The sequence below is a fragment of the Ranitomeya imitator genome, chromosome 3 (genome assembly GCF_032444005.1).
Source record: "Ranitomeya imitator isolate aRanImi1 chromosome 3, aRanImi1.pri, whole genome shotgun sequence".
Classification (NCBI taxonomy): domain Eukaryota; kingdom Metazoa; phylum Chordata; class Amphibia; order Anura; family Dendrobatidae; genus Ranitomeya; species Ranitomeya imitator.
In genome coordinates, this window is record NC_091284.1 from 173,187,543 (window position 1) to 173,210,537 (window position 22,995).

At 44.8% G+C, this 22,995-nt stretch overlaps 1 protein-coding gene across 3 annotated transcripts in view; it reads right to left on the minus strand.

Annotated features, from left to right (window-relative positions):
* Nucleotides 1-22,995, minus strand: part of LOC138673050 (uncharacterized) — a 996,796-nt gene that overhangs the window by 219,661 nt on the left and 754,140 nt on the right. For all 3 annotated transcript variants that reach the window (XM_069761611.1, XM_069761612.1, XM_069761610.1), the window contains one exon: nt 21,585-21,663. In XM_069761611.1, coding sequence (XP_069617712.1) covers nt 21,585-21,663 — 79 coding nt within the window. The remainder of the gene's footprint in view (nt 1-21,584; nt 21,664-22,995) is intronic.

Below are 22,995 nucleotides of genomic sequence, written 5' to 3' on the forward strand. Positions count from 1 at the left end.
AGACAGGCACCCTGGTGTTGCAAATAGCAGAAGTGGACTGGCAAAAAGGCACCTGGATGTAGCAGAGCCAAGTGTGCGGCCAGCACTTTCTAGTATATTATATACCGTATATATTATATAGAAGATACAAAGGTTAAGTACATGCCCTCTTAAGCCATTTAAGGCATATCCATCTATTATGCTACACATGATAAGAGAGTGATGTGTACATCTTATTATACATTTTTAAAGGTAGTTAGTAGCACATATTTCTAATTGTCTAATCTTACAGTCATTAAGTGATGGCTGAATAACCAGAACTGCTTCTATAGAAAGTTGGGATCATAGATACTACAAAAATTATAGGCCTCAATTCAACTTAATTTTGCACAACAGTTTTACAAATTTGGTGTTTTCATGCCATTTTTCATCTAGCTTTGAAAAAATGGATGGAGCTGGGGTGGGACGGGGGCAAGACGAAGCGTGGCAACCAAGCTCATGTAATTCATGATGAGCGGTGCCGTTCCTAATGCCACAAATCTTACTCCAGTGCCTGATGCACTTTGTCCCTCACTTGATGCAATTAATGAATCAGGCACCCGCACTTCACCACCATTTTTCACACTGGTCTTGAAGAATCAAAACCACAGTACTGACACTAAAGCCCAAATTCATTAAGACCAGTATTTTTAAGCCAGTCTTGACGATGGGGTGAGTTAGAGTTCAAGGTGCCGATTCATTAAGAGATGCACGCCTCCTAATGAATCAGGTGAGGGGCGAAGTGGTAGGCCTCGTGCCACAAATGGTTCCCAAGTAAGAGACTGGAGTAAGATTTGTGGCGTAAGGAATCATCAGGAATTTAACAAGCTGGGGTCACCACATCGGTCATGTTTCACATAATTTATGAGAGGTGGGCAAAAATGTGGATTAAAAATAAAAACTCGCAAAATTTTCACACAGCCTCGTGTTGCCCCAAAATTTGCCTTTTTTTACGTTGGTTTTCTGGTGCTTAATCAGAGACTTTTGAATTGGGGCCTGCATGTTAGGTATGGTGCAGGTTATGGAATCAGAAGAGCATATATCTCCTCCATGTTGGTGCCATATTTAAAATGCAACATAGAGAAAGAATATCCATAACATACCGCCATTATAGACTATTATTGATATGACGAGCCTCATCATATACTGCACATTCTATGCATTGACCCCTTAGTCCCAGAATTCCTACATGTATTTGATTCTGTGTATTTACTCCATATTAAAACTGTATTTTGCAAATCCAGACAAATTGAAAGTCCAGGAGTCAGAGGGAGCAGGAAGCTGGCCTCCAGCCAGACCTCTATAAAATGAGAGGTAAGTACTTATGTCGGACACAACTGTACCAATCCATTCATACAGAACTAAATACGGACAAAATGTGTGAGAATTTGGCCTAAAGCCAATCCTACGGCTGTGACATATTGATAATTCCGCCCAGGAGTTTCCAGTGCATGACCTTTAGAAATGATAATTAACAAACAATTAATTGTTTCATATTTCACGATAAATCAAGGCATTTTTTATTGGCAGTAAAGCCTATTGATTCTTTAATGAGGGGAAGCAGCCGCTATGATTGTCTGATCCGAGGCCATCATTAAACCTTCTTGTAAACTGAAAAGACAACAGTGCCATCTACAGGGAATAACGATACGGGGATCAATACCCAACAAAGAGCTTTTCACCGGACGCGGCATCTAGGTCAGAGAGACCAGAATTCATATATCAGGAAAGGGAGCACAGGCCGGATATAGTACCGCGAGACGTAACTCACACTATTTAATTACTGATGAGTTTCAATCAAACTGATGCTAAATGAGGGAAAATGGTATAGAAACTGAACTATTTACGAAAAAATGTGAATCCAGACGAAAAAAGCATGTAGCACACACCTCTAGATAGAATAAGGGGTTAAACGTCTTTATGTCCTCCAGAATCTCCATCCAGACAGTGTATTTCAGCCCAGCACCCAGATTCATTATCGTATTGAAGGGATTACGCAGCAAAAAAGCGAAGGAGAAACACGAGCCGGCGAAGCGACTGCCAGCTGCCATCGCACTGCTCAGGAGATCCAGTGTCCCGAACGTCTGTTTTCATCTATAGGGGGAACGGATTTCAGCAAAGTATTCAGTGCAGAAATATAATTTTCCTTCTATCTAGCTCTACGAGCATCTGTTTCCATTTTTATGTAAAAAGACGAACAGGAGACAGTACTGGGGTCTGATCATAGAACTGCAACAGTGGAAAGCAGAGTCCCTGGAAAATCAATGTACAGGATGTTAAAACTATGCTAGAAATCAGTGAGGATAAAAAAGCAGATGGGCCTTGTAAACCCCAGAAAAGTACGACTTCAAATGACACATTAACAAATCTCGCTTCCATTTAAAATTAAATTTCGTGCATATTTTATTAGTTCATAAAATTAATTTACTAGGGTCATTTATCATGATTAGACTAATTTTCATACATTAAAGGGGTTTTAGACTACAAGCTGTAGCCAGCCAGCGCCTCTGGCTGCAGTAGTCACGTGACTTAACAATGTCACTTCACCGCAAGGAAACACAGCACTGACATCAGAGGAACAATGCCGATCTGGAGTGGGAATATATGTTTTGTTTTTTTTAAGACTTGATTGTATTCTTTACCTGTTAAGAAGGTGTTGTACAGCACTGGACAACCCCTTTAAGGCCCTATAGTGTCAAGAGCACATTGGAAACTTTCACTTAAAGGGGGGGTCCAGCAATAGGCTATAAGTCTGCAGTCACTCTATGTGACTTCAGACTTGTGAATCCTCACATTGCATGCACTGTGGGAATTCTCCGATGCCGACACCGTGAGCGGGCGGTAATGTGACCGCAAGTATGTGATTGGCATACTTCCGTCATATTCCGAATAGATGTCTCTGGTCCCGCTCAATACACTTGCATTGAGCGAGGCTTCGAACATCTAGTTGGCATGTAACCGCATGTATGCAAATTATATACTTCGGGTCATCCCCCCACTTCTCCTAGTGCCAGCATTAGAGAATCCTCACAGAGCTCAGGTCTTGTGATGTGAGGATCCACAAGTCTGCAGTCACATGTAGTGACTGCAGACTTGCAGCCTGAAACTGGACGCCCCTTTTTTAATGAAAGTTTCCAATGAGCTCTTAACACTATAGGTCATTTAAAGGGGTTGTACTGGACAATGCCTTCTCAACATTTAAACCACACAATCAATTTAAAAGATATTTACTATATAATTGTCTAAGGGTCACTTCGGTCTTTCTGTCTGTCTTTCTGTCTGTCACGGAAATCCCAAGTCGCTGATTGGTCGCGGTCAAACGGCCACGACCAATCAGCGACGGGCACAGTGCGGCCGCAAAATGGCTGCTCCCTACTCCCCTGCCGTCAGGGCCCGCTCCATACTCCCCTCAAGTCAGCACTCACACAGGGTTAATGGCAGCTTTAACGGACCGCGTTATGCAGCGGTGTAACGCAGTCCGTTAACACTGCTATTAACCCTGTGTGACCAACTTTTTACTATTGATGCTGCCTATGCAGCATCAATAGTAAAAAGATCTAATGTTAAAAATAATAAAAAAATAAAAAATCATTATATACTCACCTTCTGTTGCCCCCCGGACCCAGCCCACGCCTTTCCCGCTCCTTGTGACGGTCCAGTCCATGTATTGCGGTCTCGCGAGATGATGACGTAGTGGTCTCGCGAGAACATTACGTCATCATCTTGCGAGACCGCAATGCACTCTTGGGACTGGAGCGTCGCCAGGAGCATCGGTAAATGACTGGGCTGGATCCGACGGAAGGCGAGTATATAACTTTTTTATTTTAATTCTTTTTTTAACAGTGATATGGGGCCCACATTGCTATATACTATGTGGGCTGTGTTAGATACTGCGTGGGCTGTGTTATATACTACATCTCTGGGCTATATACTATGTGGGCTGTGCAATATACTATGTGACTGTGGTATATATTACGTGGCTGGGCAATATACTACATTGCTGTGCTCTATACTACATGGCCTGGGTTAAATACTGCATGGGTAGTGATATATACTACGTCTCTGTACTATATACTACGTGGCTGTGCAATATATTACTTGGCTGGGCAATATACTACGTGTCTGTGCTACACACTACGTGTCTGTGCTATATACTACGTGGCTGGGCAATATACTACATGTCTGTGCTATATTCTACGTGTCTGTGCTATATACTACGTGGCTGGGCAATATACTACGTGGCTGGGCAATATACTACGTGTCTGTGCTATTTACTACGTGGGCTGTGCTATATACTACGTGGCTGGGCAATATACTACGTGGCTGGCAATATACTATGTGGCTGGGCAATATACTATGTGTCTGTGCTATATACTACGTGGCTGGGCTATATACTACGTGGGCTGTGTTATATACTACGTGGGCTGTGTTATATGCTACTTGGCTGTGCTATATTTCTCTGCTGTATTTGAGCATCATGAATCATGGTATGTGTTAAAAAGGGGGGCCCACTGAGACTCTTTCGCCCGGGGCCCTCAAAAACCTGGAGCCGACCCTGGCTTCACGCCCGGCTGCGAACAATAAGCGACAGGCGCAGTCCGCCCGCAAATTGGCGCGGAATTTCAACCACGCTTCGTTAATTGGTCGCGGCCGGCCGAATCTTGTGTATAAATTGTATTATTCTGAAAACTTCATAAATAAACTACATACATATTCTAGAATACCCGATGCGTTAGAATCGGGCCACCATCTAGTATATATATATACCCCCCTGGCATTGTTCCTCTGATGTCAGTGCTGTGTTCCCTTGCTGTGAGGTGACATTGTTAAGTCTCGTGACCGCTGCAGCCACTTAGAGGCGATGACTGGCTACAGGATTACTATAATGCCCATTGTGACAGAATAATGAAGGCAGCAGATGAGCAGTGACAACTGATTAGCCACAGTGGACACACAGCATAAAAATGAACAGACACAGTGCCAACATTGGTGGAACAGCGCCAGTCATGTAGGCAAGTGAATGATTTTAATTTTTTTTATATTGGACACTTCATCTCTTGAAGAAGTTGTCCAATAGCGGTCAACCATTTTGACCCCACAGTTACTAGACTGTATAACATAGGTTGCCAAAAAGACGTTCCCTCGCTGACATCACTACCAACTATTGGCGAAAGCTGGACCTTAGTCTTCCTGCTCTACCCACCCCCTGGACTCACTTAACAACATTCTTACTAGTGAGAGTTCCTGGCTGCCCTCTACGTGTTCCTGCTTTTTGGTCTACATTAGGAATTCACGTCATGTCCTACAAACTTTCTCAGATCATTTACTCCATGTTCATCAAACGTTTAATGAAAAACAAAATGTGGCAGGAGCACGATGGAGGTGCGTGGAGTGATTTTCAGATGTAGATAATATTTTATGTAATGTAAAAAAAACAGGATTTTATCCTTTGAAAGTAAAGCACAGTTATGAGAGGTATGAGCTGGTGATTCACAATGTCGGGGGAAGTCATCAAAAGTGAGCAATGTTATAATAAGTATAGCACAAGAAACAAACATGTGACTGCGCTCATGGATCATCTCTGGTGTGCCGCCTTCTACAATTATACTCTGTGCTCCTTTAATGTGCATCAAGCCATGAAGATGATTTTAGCTACTGATAACTAGCACTGTATTTGAATCAGCAGGGATTGGTACACCAAATTTCAAGGGATGGTAGCATAAATGAAAGGCATCATGCACAAAACCTTAATTTTACAACTACACCAAATTAGCAAATCAGACTTAAAGGGGTTATCCACTAGTCGGATAACCCCATTTCAATCATTATGTTCTCCCTTATAAATTAACAATAGCTATACTCTCCACCGGTGTGGCCGGTTGTCTGATTTATCCAAAGGAGGGGAAAGGGTAGCAGCTGCTGAATGTTAAGTCACATGAGCCATGCAGTCAATGTCACACGAGGTCCATGAGAACCAGTGCTGACACTGCTGGAATGGTGCTTACACTGAAGGGAGGTATAGGTGTTGTCTATATATATAATCGTCTAAGGGTCACTTCTGTCTGTTTGTCTGTCACGGAAATCCCGCGTCACTGATCAATCAGCGACGGGCACAGTCCGGCCGCGAATTCACCCCTTCTTACTCTCTGTCAGTGCCCCCACCAGTCAGCGCTCACACAGGGTTAATGGCTGCGTTATACCACGGTGTAACGCAGTCCGTTAACGCTGCTATTAACTCTGTGTGACCAACTTTTTACTATTGATGCTGCATAGAAGATCTAATGTTAAAAATAATAAACAAAATAAAAAAATCATTATATTCTCACCTTCCACGCTGCTCCTCGCGACGCTCCGGTCCATGCATTGTGGTCTCGCGAGATGATGACGTAGCGGTCTTGCGAGACCGCTACGTCATCATCTCGCGAGACCGCAATGCATTCTTGGGACCGGAGCGTCGCAAGGAGCATTGGTAAACACCTTGGCTGGATCTGGGGGCCGACAGAAGGTGAATATATACAGTGCCTACAAGTAGTATTCAACCCCCTGCAGATTTAGCAGGTTTACACATTTGGAATTAAATTGGCATTGTGACATTTGGATTGTAGATCAGCCTGGAAGTGTGAAATGCACTGCAGCAAAAAAGAATGTTATTTCTTTGTTTATTTTTTTTTTAAATTGTGAAAAGTCTTTTCAGAGGGTCATTTATTATTCAACCCCTCAACCCACCAGAATTCTGTTTGGTTCCCCTAAAGTATTAAGAAGTAGTTCAGGCACAAAGAACAATGAGCTTCACATGTTTGGATTAATTATCTCTTTTTCCAGCCGTTTCTGACTATTTAAGACCCTCCCCAAACTTGTGAACAGCACTCATACATGGTCAACATGGGAAAGACAAAGGAGCATTCCAAGGCCATCAGAGACAAGATCGTGGAGGGTCACAAGGCTGGCAAGGGGTACAAAACCCTTTCCAAGGAGTTGGGCCTACCTGTCTCCACTGTTGGGAGCATCATCCGGAAGTGGAAGGCTTATGGAACTACTGTTAGCCTTCCACGGCCTGGACAGCCTTTGAAAGTTTCCTCCCGTGCCGAGGCCAGGCTTGTCCGAAGAGTCAAGGCTAACCCAAAGACAACAAGGAAGAAGCTCCGGGAAGATCTCATGGCAGTGGGGACATTGGTTTCAGTCAATACCATAAGTAACGTACTCCACCGCAATGGTCTCCGTTCCAGACGAGCCCGTAAGGTACCTTTACTTTCAAAGCGTCATGTCAAGGCTCGTCTACAGTTTGCTCATGATCACTTGGAGGACTCTGAGACTGACTGGTTCAAGGTTCTCTGGTCTGATGAGACCAAGATCAAGATCTTTGGTGCCAACGACACACGTGACGTTTGGAGACTGGATGGCACTGCATACGACCCCAAGAATACCATCCCTACAGTCAAGCATGGTGGTGGCAGCATCATGCTGTGGGGCTGATTCTCAGCCAAGGGGCCTGGCCATCTGGTCCGCATCCATGGGAAGATGGATAGCATGGCCTACCTGGAGATTGGCCAAGAACCTCCGCTCCTCCATCAAGGATCTTAAGATGGGTCATTTCATCTTCCAACAAGACAATGACCCAAAGCACACAGCCAAGAAAACCAAGGCCTGGTTCAAGAGGCAAAAAATCAAGGTGTTGCAGTGGCCTAGTCAGTCTCCTGACCTTAACCCAATTGAAAACTTGTGGAAGGAGCTCAAGATTAAAGTCCACATGAAAAGCAAAAGCTGACAGCACTCACAGTCCTGGGGCGCCCGTTCAACATCCAGGGAACCGTCCCGGATATAGACAGACCAATAAATGTAGAATGAACAGCGCTCCATCCGGGTGTAGAAATCTTGAAAAAAAGCTTTATTGAGCCATGATACAGCAACGTTTCGACCGACACTCGGTCTTTATCAAGCTTGATAAAGACCGAGTGTCGGTCGAAACATTGCTGTATCATGGCTCAATAAAGCTTTTTTTCAAGATTTCTACACCCGGATGGAGCGCTGTTAATTCTACATTTAAAGTCCACATGAGACACCCAAAGAACCTAGTGTAACAACTCTGCTGGCATCACAGCATGGCCTCACATCTCTCACACAATCTTACCCACTGCTCCAGGCCATGATGTGGTTTCTGTTTCATGCCAGCTCCATGTTCTGTGTCTCTGCTCTGTGCATGCTTCATGGCTATGTGTATAGGGGGCCGGCGCCTGAACTCTCTGGTTCTTATAGGAATCAGGTGCATCTGTCTAATCAGTTCCTGACCAATTACCAAGAGGCCTCCTGTATATAGTGCAGCTCCACCCTGTGGTCTGGGCCTGTGCAATGTGTTAGCTCAGTTAGTGTTTAGCTGCTGAGTTTGCCTGGCCTTGCTCTGAGTTACTCCCTCTCTGGAGGCTTTTCTCTGTGCTATTGCCTTGATCTTGTAGTCCGCCCTCCAGGAGGCAGAATATCCTGGTCCCTGTGTCTTTGTCCCTGTGTCTTGTTCCATTGCCTTGTCTGTACTTTGTCTTTTCTCAGTCTGCTTACACTCCGCACTCTTGCCGCTCTGCACTCAGACCTTGCTTCGCACTCTCTGGCTTTGCTCTGTGGCTCCGCTCTTTGCGGTTCTATCTGGCTCCACCTCCTGTGTTTCTGCACTTGGCTCCGTCTCTGCTCTTGGCTCCGCCTCCAGCATCTCCGCTCTTGGCTCCGCCTCCAGCGTCTCCGCTCTTGGCTCCGCCTCCAGTGTCTCCACTCTTGGCTCCGCCTCCAGCGTCTCCGCTCTTGGCTCCGCCTCCAGCGTCTCCGCTCTTGGCTCCGCCTCCAGCGTCTCCGCTCTTGGCTCCGCCTCTAGCATCTCCGCTCTTGGCTCCGCCTCTAGCGTCTCCGCTCTTGGCTCCGCCTCTAGCGTCTCTGCTCTTGGCTCCGCCTCCAGCGTCTCCGCTCTTGGCTCCGCCTCCAGCGTCTCCACCCCTGGCTCCGCCTCCAGCATCTCCGCCCTTGGCTCCGTCTCTTGCGGCTCCGCCCTTGGCTCTGCCTTCTCCTTCTCTTCTCTTAGTTCCTCCTTCTACTTGTTACTTAGTCCTCCTGTCTGAACAGGTTCCAACCTGTTTCACATACCTGCCTGCAGACCGGTCCCTACCGGTTCTTCCTATGTTCCAGCCGTACCCGCCTGCCTACCAGAGAGCCAGCCGTGTCCGCCTGCCCGCCAGTGTCTCTGTTGTACCCGTCTGCCTGCCTGTGTCCCAGCCGAGCCCGCTCGTCAGCCATAGTGCCAGCCGTGCCCGCTCCGTTCCTTAGTGGGATCAGCAGCCACAGCCAGACATCACCCTGGAGTGGCACCTGGTAGCTTCCTATTGCACAAGTCTGACCTCACCATCAGAGGCTCCAGCGAACACCTAGGAAGCTACTTAGTTACGCCCCTTCCAGGGAAGTTTGGTCTGTGGTCCGGTGGGGCCACACCCCCGTATGCCCACACCAACCAGTCTGGGCGCGTGCGTGACAGTTTGTACAGGCCATGGTCCCCGCTGAGTCCCATGTGCCTTCGCTCTCGGAGCAAGATGAACTCTCTTCTTGCCAGTATTGGCCTCCGAGGAAAATGTTTACCCAGTCTGAAAGCCAGTCCTTCACTGCTCCATCCCCAATTGTCATCTCTAATGAGCTGTTTGATCGACTTCAAGCCTGCGCTCCTAATGACGAATCCAAGCCAACAGATCCTCCATGCTACTATGGGGACCCAAAGCAATGTCGTGTGTTCCTGGAGCGGTGCTTGCGTTATTTCAAGTGGCATGCTCCCCAATTCCCCACTGACTGGTTGAAAGTAGGTTTCTTAATGGCCTACCTTAGAAGAGATGCTTTGATGTGGTGCGACCCCCTTTGGGAAGCAGGGGACCCCATCATCTCGAATCTGCCGGCCTTCCTGGGGCCTTCTGTAAAGCCTTCGATGAGCCAAGTACTGCATCTCCTGAAAAGTCTTCCCCTTCAAGCTCACAGAGACGGTCCAGACGAAAGAAACCTGTAGGTAAACCGTCACTTCCGTCCATGACCGTCCAAGACTCATCTGTTCCACAACCCGCCAAAATGGCCACCCGAGCAAGATCCAAGAGGTCTAATAAAAGGGGTCTGGCAAATCTGCAGCCTGAATCTGGTGCTGAGATTGAAATACGGTATCCCTGTGGTTGTAAAGAACATTCAGATGGTCTTTGCCCTGTGAAGCCTGTACTCCAAAACCCTGGGCCAGTAGGAGAGGCTGCCCCTGGCGAGAGTACTTCCTCTCCGTCAAAGTTAATGACTGTTTCTCTGCCTTCTGGGAGCTTTGGTGTGTTTAAGCTGCCTATCATTCGGAGTCAGTGTATGGTCTCCGTTCTACAGCTCCAGAACCCGGTGTGGGCGTTGCCTGATAATGGCCAAGCCCTGCTAAAGAGCAGTCTAGTCCTGCAAGGACAACTACAGCTCCAAGTTGGAGCCTTATGCACGAAGACGTTTGTTTTCCATATGCTGTCTGTTATGCCCATGGGTCATTCTGAGCCAAGGACTCTACCACCCGCTCTGGTCAAGAGTTCCAGGAAAGTGCTTCGTTTGAACTTACCCAGTCTTGAGAAGTGTCTGGTTCCCATGCGTCAAAGACACTCAGCAGTGTCATCTTCTTCAGCTGGTCTGCTAGTCGTCGAGTCAAGGTGTGCTGACGTCACTGAAGATGGGGAAACGGTGACGATGTCTCCACACATCTCCAGCGACTATACCAGTAAACAGTTAGTCGTCGAGTCAAGGTGTGCTAACGTCACTGAAGATGGGGAAGCGGTGACTATCTCTCCACACATCTCCCACGACTATTCCTGTAATCTGTTCCTAGGAACATCCCCGCCGTTTGGACGATTTCTTCTGGATAACGGGCAGAAGATGGTTCCTATGTGGATACCTTCAGTGTCCTTGTGGCCGGCTGGTGAAGATTTCAAAACAGAAGTTTGTTCACCTCAATTTTTCTCTGACCCGGTGGAGCTGTTGTTCTCCTCTCTCATCTCTAATGACTTTTCTTGTGTTCCGTATCTAAGAACATCTCTGCTACCTGTCGGGCAAAAGTTGAATCCTATGAGAAGGCTTCCAGTTTCCATGTGTCCGGCTGGTGAAGATGTTAAGACAGCAGCATTCAATTCCCTCTTACCTGTCTACCTGAAGGAGGTGGTCCAGCTCATTGTGGAAGCTAACCCTGTTGAGCACCAAGAGACTTTGTTTTATGAGATTCCTGGTGACCCGCCTGCCTTATTCTACCCTGAAGATGTCATGTTGGCCTGGATTATGTGTGCTCCTATCCTTCTTCTACAAGTTATTCTGGCGGGCTTGAAGAAGAGGGGCTGTAAAGGGGGGTACTGTAACAACTCTGCTGGCATCACAGCATGGCCTCACATCTCTCACACAATCTTACCCACTGCTCCAGGCCATGATGTGGTTTCTGTTTCATGCCAGCTCCATGTTCTGTGTCTCTGCTCTGTGCATGCTTCATGGCTATGTGTATAGGGGGCCGGTGCCTGAACTCTCTGGTTCTTATAGGAATCAGGTGCATCTGTCTAATCAGTTCCTGACCAATTACCAAGAGGCCTCCTGTATATAGTGCAGCTCCACCCTGTGGTCTGGGCCTGTGCAATGTGTTAGCTCAGTTAGTGTTTAGCTGCTGAGTTTGCCTGGCCTTGCTCTGAGTTACTCCCTCTCTGGAGGCTTTTCTCTGTGCTATTGCCTTGATCTTGTAGTCCGCCCTCCAGGAGGCAGAATATCCTGGTCCCTGTGTCTTTGTCCCTGTGTCTTGTTCCATTGCCTTGTCTGTACTTTGTCTTTTCTCAGTCTGCTTACACTCCGCACTCTTGCGGCTCTGCACTCAGACCTTGCTTCGCACTCTCTGGCTTTGCTCTGTGGCTCCGCTCTTTGTGGTTCTATCTGGCTCCACCTCCTGTGTTTCTGCACTTGGCTCCGTCTCTGCTCTTGGCTCTGCCTCCAGCATCTCCGCTCTTGGTGTTACCTCCAGCGTCTCCGCTTTTGGTTCCGCCTCCAGCGTCTCCGCTCTTGGCTGCGCCTCCAGCGTCTCTGCTCTTGGCTCCGCCTCCAGTGTCTCCGCTCTTGGCTCCGCCTCCAGCATCTCCGCTCTTGGCTCCTCCTCCAGCATCTCCGCTCTTGGCTCCGCCTCCAGCATCTCCGCTCTTGGCTCCGCCTCCAGCGTCTCCGCTCTTGGCTCCGCCTCCAGGGTCTCCGCTCTTGGCTCCGCCTCTAGCATCTCCGCTCTTGGCTCCGCCTCTAGCGTCTCTGCTCTTGGCTCCGCCTCTAGCGTCTCCGCTCTTGGCTCCGCCTCTAGCGTCTCCGCTCTTGGCTCCGCCTCCAGCGTCTCCGCTCTTGGCTCCGCCTCCAGCGTCTCCGCTCTTGGCTCCGCCTCCAGCATCTCCGCCCTTGGCTTCGCCTCTTGCGGCTCCGCCCTTGGCTCTTCCTTCTCCTTCTCTTCTCTTAGTTCCTCCTTCTACTTGTTACTTAGTCCTCCTGTCTGAACAGGTTCCAACCTGTTTCACATACCTGCCTGCAGACCGGTCCCTACCGGTTCTTCCTATGTTCCAGCCGTACCCGCCTGCCTACCAGAGAGCCAGCCGTGTCCGCCTGCCCGCCAGTGTCTCTGTTGTACCCGTCTGCCTGCCTGTGTCCCAGCCATGCCCGCCTGTCAGCCAGAGTGCCAGCCGTGCCCGCTCCGTTCCTTAGTGGGATCAGCAGCCACAGCCAGACATCACCCTGGAGTGGCACCTGGTAGCTTCCTATTGCACAAGTCTGACCTCACCATCAGAGGCTCCAGCGAACACCTAGGAAGCTACTTAGTTACGCCCCTTCCAGGGAAGTTTGGTCTGTGGTCCGGTGGGGCCACACCCCCGTATGCCCACACCAACCAGTCTGGGCGCGTGCGTGACAGTTTGTACAGGCCATGGTCCCCGCTGAGTCCCATGTGCCTTCGCTCTCGGAGCAAGATGAACTCTCTTCTTGCCAGTATTGGCCTCCGAGGAAAATGTTTACCCAGTCTGAAAGCCAGTCCTTCACTGCTCCATCCCCAATTGTCATCTCTAATGAGCTGTTTGATCGACTTCAAGCCTGCGCTCCTAATGACGACGCCCCTTCCAGGGAAGTTTGGTCTGTGGTCCAGTGGGGCCACACCCCCGTATGCCCGCGCCAAACAGTCTGGGCGCGTGCGTGACACCTAGATAACTTGGAGAAGATCTGCATGGAGGAGTGGGCCAAGATAACTCCAGAGACCTGTGCCGGCCTGATCAGGTCTTATAAAAGACGATTATTAGCTGTAACTGCAAACAAAGGTTATTCCACAAAATATTAAACCTAGGGGTTGAATAATAATTGACCCACACTTTTATGTTTAAAATTTATAAAAATTTAACTGAGCAACAAAACTTTTTGGTTTGTAAGATTTATGCATCTGTTAATAAATCCTGCTCTTGTTTGAAGTTTGAAGGCTCTAACTTATTTGCATCTTATTAAACCTGGTAAATCTGCAGGGGGTTGAATACTACTTGTAGGCATTGTAACTATTTTTTATTTGAATTATTTTTTTAACAGGGATATGGTGCCCACATTGCTATATACTACGTGGGCTGTGTTAGATACTGCATGGGCTGTGTTATATACTGTGTGGGCTGTGTTATATACTACGTCTCTGTGCTATATACTAAGTGGCTGTGGTATATATTACATGGCTGGGCAATATACTACATCGCTGTGCTCTATACTACGTGGCATGTGTTATATACTGCATGGGCTGTGTTATATACAGTACAAACCAAAAGTTTGGACACACCTCATTTAAAGATTTTTCTGTATTTTCATGACTATGAAAATTGTACATTCACACTGAAGGCATCAAAACTATGACTTAACACATGTGGAATTATATACTTAACAAAAAATGTGAAACAACTGAAAATAATGTCTGCTTTGCACACTCTTGGCATTCTCTTGATGAGCTTCAAGAGGTAGTCACTGGGAATGGTTTTCACTTCACAGGTGTGCACTGTCAGGTTTCATAAGTGGGATTTCTTGCCTTATAAATGGGGTTGGGACCATCAGTTGTGTTGTTCAGAAGTCTGGATACACAGCTGATAGTCCTACTGAATAGACTGTTAGAATTTGTATTATGGAAAGAAAAAAGCAGCTAAGTAAAGAAAAACAAGTGGTCATCATTAGTTTAAGAAATGAAGGTCAGTCAGTCCGAAAAATTGGGAAAACTTTGAAAGTGTCCCCAAGTGCAGTGGCAAAAACCATCAAGCGCTAGAAAGAAACTGGCTCACATGAGGATCGCCCCAGGAAAGGAAGACCAAGAGTCACCTCTGCTTCTGAGGATAAGTTTATCCGAGTCACCAGCCTCAGAAATCGCAGGTTAACAGCAGCTCAGATTAGAGACCAGGTCAATGCCACACAGAGTTCTAGCAGCAGACACATCTCTACAACAACTGTTAAGAGGAGACTTTGTGCAGCAGGCCTTCAAGGTAAAATAGCTGCTAGGAAACCACTGCTAAGGACAGGCAACAAGCAGAAGAGACTTGTTTAGGCTAAAGAACACAAGGAATGGACATTAGACCAGTGGAAATCTGTGCTTTGGTCTGATGAGTCCAAATTTGAGATCTTTGGCTCCAACCACCGTGTCTTTGTGTGATGCAGAAAAGGTGAACGGATGGACTCTACATGCCTGGTTCCCACCGTGAAGCATGGAGGAGGAGGTGTAATGGTGTAGGGGTGCTTTACTAGTGACGCTGTTGGGGATTTATTCAAAATTGAAGGCATACTGAACCAGCATGGCTACCACAGCATCTTGCAGCAGCATGCTATTCCATCCGGAATTGTGTTTAGTTGAACCATTATTTATTTTTCAACAGGACAATGACCCCAAACACATCTCCAGGCTGTTTAAGTGCTATTTGACCAAGAAGGAGAGTGATGGGGTGCTATGCCAGATGACCTGGCCTCCAGTCACCAGACCTGAACCCAATCGAGATGGTTTGTGGTGAGCTGGACCGCAGAGTGAAGGCTAAAGGGCCAACAAGTGCTAAGCATCTCTAGGAACTCCTTCAAGATTGTTGGAAGACCATTCCCGGTGACTACCTCTTGAACCTCATCAAGAGAATGCCAAGAGTGTACAAAGCAGTCATCAAAGCAAAAGGTGGCTACTTTGAAGAACCTAGAATATGACAATTTCAGTTGCTTCCCACTTTTTTGTTACGTATGTAATTCCACATGTGTTTAATTCATAGTTTTGATGCCTTCAGTGTGAATGTACAATTTTCATAGTCATGAAAATACAGAAAAATCTTTAAATGAGAAGGCGTGTCCAAACTTTTGGTCTGTACTGTACTACGTCTCTGTGCTATATACTATGTGGCTGTCCTATATACTACGTGGCTGTGCAATATATTACGTGGCTGTGCAATATATTACGTGGCTGGGCAATATACTACATGTCTGTGCTATATACTAGGGGGGCTGTGCTATATGCTATGTGGCTGGGCAATATCCTATGTGGGCTGTGCTATATACTACGTGGGCTGTGTTATATACTATGTGGGCTGTGTTATATACTATGTGGGCTGTATGCTACTTGGCTGTGCTATATTTCTCTGCTGTATCTGTGCATCATGAATCGTTGTATGTGTTAAAGAGGGGGGCCCACTGAGACTCTTTCGCCCAGGGCCCTCAAAAACATGGAGCAGGCCCTGGCTTCAGTGATTGTTCGCGGCCGGGCGTGACCAATCAGCGACAGGTGCAGTCCGGCTGCGAATTGGCGCGGAATTTGAACCACACTTCGCTAATTGGTCACACCCGGCCGAATCCGGTGTATAAATTGCATTATTAGGAAAACTTCATAAATAAACTACATACATATTCTAGAATACCCGATGCATTAGAATCGGGCCACCATCTAGTTATTTTATAAGTGGGGAAGTTAGTGGGTGAGAAGAGGTTGTTAGACTAGTGGACAACCACATTAAAGGCGTTAAACCAACCATCCATATTCCCTAAAAGGTCATATATGTAGTAGTGAAAAGTCCACCACTCAAGAACCCCCTTCATAACCCAGAACAGAGAATTCACACAGATGGCTCCAGTTCTGAAAGACCCAAGCTGTCATAGCATTATATTAACTACTCAATTATAACATACAGCAGGTAAAAAAAAGTATTGAACACATCACCAGTTTTCTAAGAAAATATATTTCTAAAGGTGGTATTGACATGACTTTCTCATCAGATGTTAGTGACAACCCATCCAATCCACACATGCTATGACATCAAACCATAGATGTCAATAGATTAAGTTATGTGTAAAATGTGTAACACTGCTTATTGAAATGTAATTAATACTTTGTACAAAAGCCTTTGTTGGTGTTGACAGATTCAAGACACCCCCTGTATGGAGAAACTAGTTGCATGCCTTGCTCAGGTGTGATTTTGATCTATTCTTCCACACAAACACTTCAAATACTGAAGTTTCTGTGGGCTTCTAATATGAACTATGAGCTTTAGTTCCGTCCTTCTTTTATTCTATAACAGTTAAATGATGGTCTCATCTGACAAGACTATATTGTCCCAGTATTTCAGTGGTATTTCATAGGCTTGTCTAAATGTTGTTGAGCAAACCTTAAACGTGCTTGAACATCTTTTTTGTTCAGCAATGGAGTCTTGAGTGGTGAGCATGCATACAGGCCATGGAGGTTGACCGCATTACTTCTAGTTTTCTTTGAAACTATTGTACCTTCTGATTCCAGGTCATTATGTAGCTCTCAACAGGTGGTCCATGGCTCTTGGACAACTCTTCTGATAATTCTATTCACTTCTGTGTCTAAAATCTTGCGGGAAACACCTGGTCATGGCTAGTTTATGGAGAAATTATGTTCTTTCCACTTCCGGATTAGGTCCCAAAAATAGAAATTCTTCTTTAACCAATGCCATCAGTATGTTTTCCAACAATAAGGTTGCAAAGGTCTTTAGACAGCTCACTGGTTTTACCCATCATGAGATGTTTCTTGCGTAGCACCTTGGTAATGAAACTCCTTTTCATAGGCCATCAGTTGAACCAGCTGATATTGTTTTTCACTAAGTGGCAGGATTGCTTTCTAATTACTAACAGATATTAGCTGGCGTCATGACTTTCCATGGCTTTTTGTATTTCTCTTTCTTTAGGTGTTCAATATTTTTTTTCCTGTGTAATTTCTCATTATTATGCATAACTTAATTTATGGACATCAATAGTTTGATTTAATGGCCTGTGTCGATTGGTTGTTACGGATATCTGGTGAGAATTTCATGTTAATAGCACCTTTAGAAAATATTTATTTAGAAAATTGGTGACACATTCAATACTTATTTCACCTGCTGTATGTAGTATTGTATATCCATATATCATAATTTAGGCAATGTGTAACAGTGCCAGTGTACCTTTTTTTTTAAAATATTAGTTAACAATTTAATTTAAATACTAAATGTTAATTAATTGATTGCTACAATGTTTAGGTATGTTTATAATACATACACACTAATATAAACATGTACAAAAAAAAATTCTGTTGAAATCAATGCTCTGTAATTTATCACTGGGTGTATACAGTCCCCTTATCTATCATGGTAAAGATGGCATGTTGCTTTGATGCAACTGCTGTGGGTTGAATCAATTAATTAGAAACTGACAAACACTGTCACTTTCTAATTAACTCTCAGCATCAAAATTAGTTGCCCCAAAGCAGAGGAATGCAACCTGATGATCATAGAGATGATTGCACACATCAATTGATAAAGTGGCATATGTAGATGTATAGATGTATAGAGAATTCCACCCAATTCTATGTCGGTTGCTACATTTATATCATCCCTTACTTAGAGCATTGGCGGACACAGACGGAGGAGGGCCCCTGTGCAAGAAGACTATATGGGCCCATCCGTTCCTGTGACAGGACCTTCTTGCTCAGTTAAAGGTGAAAGTGGGACACCTTACCTCTTGGCCTCCTGTGCGGCAGCACTCATTAAAACAATGATACGTCCCACCTCTTGCTTTGGAGAAGAGGATAAATAAAGGAATCTGGTAACACTATGGTTATTTTTACAATGTATATATTCATTAAGCCACATCCAAAATCGTTAATTTTGGTTGTTAGATCTAATTTTTAATTTAGCTTTTTATATGAAAGCGATAGAATGAAAGTTTTTATTTTAGCATGCGTGCATTTCTAAGAAAACCTGCACACTCCTCAATAGTGCAGCAACTGACATAGGGAGAAAAAAAAAAGCTCAAAATGACATAAAGGCAAGAAGTCACAACGGAGCAATGATTTACATTGCTAATCACACTGAGAAAAGCTCACTTCAGCTGTACCAGACGTTCCCGTAACTAGAGCCTGGAAAATTGCTGTGACGGATGCAATAGCTGCATATTCACCATGCTTGCTGAATTTTGAAATACCCAAATCTAATAAATCTCGTCTGAGCCTCCACAGTTCTAGTAATAATGGGGACTACAAGGTAAATAGCAGACAGGCGCTTCTGACAGAAATATGTTTTGCAGGAAGCACTTGATCATCAGCATTTGCATATATTGAACCTTGGGTGATAAAAAGATAAGCATGCAGATTATACATTTAACTGAATCTTGAGAGTATCGAGCCTCAGTCCTATAAATGCCCATTAAAACTGAGATATATTGTAGATATGAAGATATAACAAGTTAGAGCAAGAAATGTATCTTTGGCGAGAATAAATATGTTTCAGTGTTCTCTGACCATTACCACCATAGTTTGTGTTTAAAGGAGCTGTCAGTTCTAGCTAATCCTTCTTTATGTACAGATAGTGAATAGATGTTAAGATCAGAAAAATTAACCAGCAATTGTTCATCACTGATCCAGAAAAGCAGTTTAAATGCCAAAACTAGTACCAGATAATAAATGAAGGGTCTCCATAGAAATGAAAGCCATGTTGGAAGAAGCAGCAGAGACTATTCTTTTGCCTGTTGCTCCGCAGCAGGCAGGTCTGGGCATTTCCTGCAAATTAGTGCCTGGTGAATTAAGGCATGAAAGGGGAATCCACAGGTTTAGAAGTTATCCCTATTGGATAGGAAATCGCGTACAAATCACTGGGAGTCCCCCCGATCCAAAGAACTGCAACTGGTCGATTAGCCGCGGTGCTACTCCATTCATTCTTAATGGGACCGACACAGATACTTGAACAATATGCATTTGTTTTGATTGAGAGATAAGCTGTTGTAGATGATTTTCATCTCTTTATGTACAATATGAGAACTAAGCCTAGTGGATTTTATGGTAACACCTCTGTGCAAGGAGGTGTATTAAGATCTAACACAAGATGATAGGCACAATGTTCCATGGCTGCCAAGTACTCCCATGGTTTTGGGGGGATAAGGAATATTCTGGGTATGTACTAGACAGAGCACACCAAAAGCACCATATACAAATGATGAATAGCGAGAAATATCTGTAAACTAGCAATAGTTTACAGATCGTATGTGGCTTAAGGCCATGTGCACATGTTCAGGATTTTTTGCGTTTTTTCGCTATAAAAACGTGATAAAAACGCGAAAAAAAACGCTTACATATGCCTCCTATTAATTACAGTGTATTCCGCATTTCTAGTGCAAATGTTGCTTTTTTTCCCGCGATAAAATCGCATTGCGGAAAAAAAAGCAACATGTTCATTAAATTTGCGGAATTGCGGGGATTCCACACACCTAGGAATGCATTGATCTGCTTACTTTCCGCATGGGGCTGTGCACACCATGCGGGAAGTAAGCAGATTATGTGCGGTTGGTACCCAGGGTGGAGGAGAGGAGACTCTCCTCCACGGACTGGGCACCATATAATTAGTAAAAAAAAAGAATTAAAATAAAAAATAGTCATATACTTAACCTCTGATGGCCCCGGAGTCTTCCCGCCTCTCTGCGCTGCATGCTGCCGCTTCTGTTCCAATAGATGGTCTGTGTGAAGGACCTACGATGGCGTCGCGGTCCTGTGATTGGTCGCGCGACCGCTCACGTGACCGCGACGTCATCGAAGGTCCTGCACACACACGCCATCTATAGGAATGGACGCCACTGAGGAGATCGGCTGTCTGCAGGGTGAGTATAATGAATGACAAAGTCATAGACCTCTGGGATATTCTAAAAGCGTTTCCTCAGATTCTTCCCTCAATACAAATGACTCTTAGAATTAACTAGTTAATGTTGAATTAAGTAAAGATTCCAAGCTTCCCTATGCTCAAAAGAAGGATGATAAAAAAACACTTTCTCTTTAACAGGGTAGTCTAAAAATTCTTAGCGGTCCCATACACAATAGGTAACTGTTGGCAGAATAATGGTTTGGCCTATCGTTCGATCAGCAGATACCTCTCTGGAAACTATGGTAATCCATTCACCTTTGGCAACAGCTTATCTCGGTGTGAACAAATGTAACTGCAGTCGGAAATCAAACATACTGGATCCTTATCTTCCCCAACATCATCTGTTAGGAAAGAACTGGGAAGCTCCCATACACATTAGACAGTCGACTGATATCTGTGGGTTCGGCCAACGTTAGTCTAATTTATATGGCAGCCTTTAGACATCATGTAAAAAGTGAACTTTTTTTCAGCGTCCTTGATTTTCTTTTTGAAGGTGAAAATGATTCTACAGATTATTATGTTAATGTTTCCAAAATGGGCAGGGCTGGGAAGGAGCAGGGATGTGGCATGGCAACCACTCACCCATTAATTATATAAAATAGTGACAGCATTTCTTATGCCGAAATGTTACACCTGTCAATCACTAGAGTAACATTACTGGTGAGGTGTAATGAGGTGCAAGCCATTAATAAGATACTCCAAATTAATTAAGTGTCATGCGCCTCTTAATGAATTTGGTGCGTCTTAATCCTGCTTGCCCCTGATTGACAATTGTGTACAAAATGCCTGTCTTAAGGAATCGGGGTCTTTGACTATTTATAATTTTTATGATGTATTATGGTTTCAAAATTCTGCAAAAATTATTAGAAGTTGGTAATTTAAAGGGGTTGTCCAATATTTAACTTGCCCCATATAAATATCGATTTTAAAAGCACAGTATTTTCTGGTAAAACAAATTACACAAGTGGTAAAGGTTTTAAAATAGATATTTATACAGGGCATGTTATGTATCAGACAACCTCGTTATTGATTTTTGTCTTGAAACAAAAATAATCAGGTTTGCATCAGTAGATGGCAACATAAAAAAAACGATGAACCGAAAACAGTTTTCGAGATGGACCTTCTCTAGGATTAACGCACTCTATCATAGACGTCTGCAGTTCCAAAACCTCAGTAATGTACATATTGTGTAGAATTTTCTATTAAATGGCTGGATATTAGATTTGGTATGAATAACAGGGAATTTGTATTATTTCTTATAATATGAAGTACACTACTTAGTAGTCTAGAAAAGTCTAATTTATTGCCTCATTGACACTCATGCTAAATAATTATTAAACAGAAGTTAAATAAGTGTAATAAGAAAAGAAACAATACCCTTTGCTTTGCCACATAGATTATCCGCAGGTAACACAGCATCATCAGGAATATCAGGGTGAACAATGGAATGTACCATCTGAAATGAACAACATACAATTGATTTTAATGTCGACAACCAGATATTATAGACAGTCACCAAACCAACTCTATCCAAAGCCCCCACAACCTAGAATACTAGATAGAATACCTAGAGACTACTAGTCAGCACCACGGACAGGGACTCTGACATGCGCTTCTGAGGCTAAATGTAGATATTACAATGTAGTCTAAAAAATAACAAGCAACAACAAAGTATTGTAACATCATAGATCAAGGAAACCGTGTCTCTACTAAACACAATAGCACATTCAAAGGATTTACACTGTTATGGCTGGCAATCAGGCAACACAGCGTGCAGTAATCAGCGCACATACAGAGATCTGGCAATAACCAAAAACAATAGGACGAGCACTGAGACGTGGAATCTCTGTAGACTGCAGTACCTGATCTATCCTCACACAACTATAAGCAGCAGTGGATTGCGCCTAACAACTACCTATGCAACTCGGCACTGCCTGAGGAGCTGACTAGCCTGAAGATAGAAATACAAGCCTGACTTACCTCAGAGAAATACCCCAAAGGAATAGGCAGCCCCCCACATATAATGACTGTTAGCAAGATGAAAAGACAAACGTAGGAATGAAATAGATTCAGCAAAGTGAGGCCCGATATTCTAGACAGAGCGAGGATAGCAAAGAGAACTATGCAGTCTACAAAAAACCCTAAAACGAAAACCACGCAAAGGGGCAAAAAGACCCACCGTGCCGAACTAACAGCACGGCGGTGCACCCCTCTGCTTCTCAGAGCTTCCAGCAAAAGACAATAGCAAGCTGGACAGAAAAAAACAGAAAACAAACTAGAAGCACTTATCTAGCAGAGCAGCAGGCCCAAGGAAAGATGCAGTAGCTCAGATCCAACACTGGAACATTGACAAGGAGCAAGGAAGACAGACTCAGGTGGAGCTAAATAGCAAGGCAGCCAACGAGCTCACCAAAACACCTGAGGGAGGAAGCCCAGAGACTGCAATACCACTTGTGACCACAGAAGTGAACTCAGCCACAGAATTCACAACAGTACCCCCCCCTTGAGGAGGGGTCACCGAACCCTCACCAGAACCCCCAGGCCGACCAGGATGAGCCACATGAAAGGCACGAACAAGATCTGGGGCATGGACATCAGAGGCAAAAACCCAGGAATTATCTTCCTGAGCATAACCCTTCCATTTGACCAGATACTGGAGTTTCCGTCTAGAGACACGAGAATCCAAAATCTTCTCCACAATATACTCCAATTCCCCCTCCACCAAAACAGGGGCAGGAGGCTCCACAGATGGAACCATAGGTGCCACGTATCTCCTCAACAACGACCT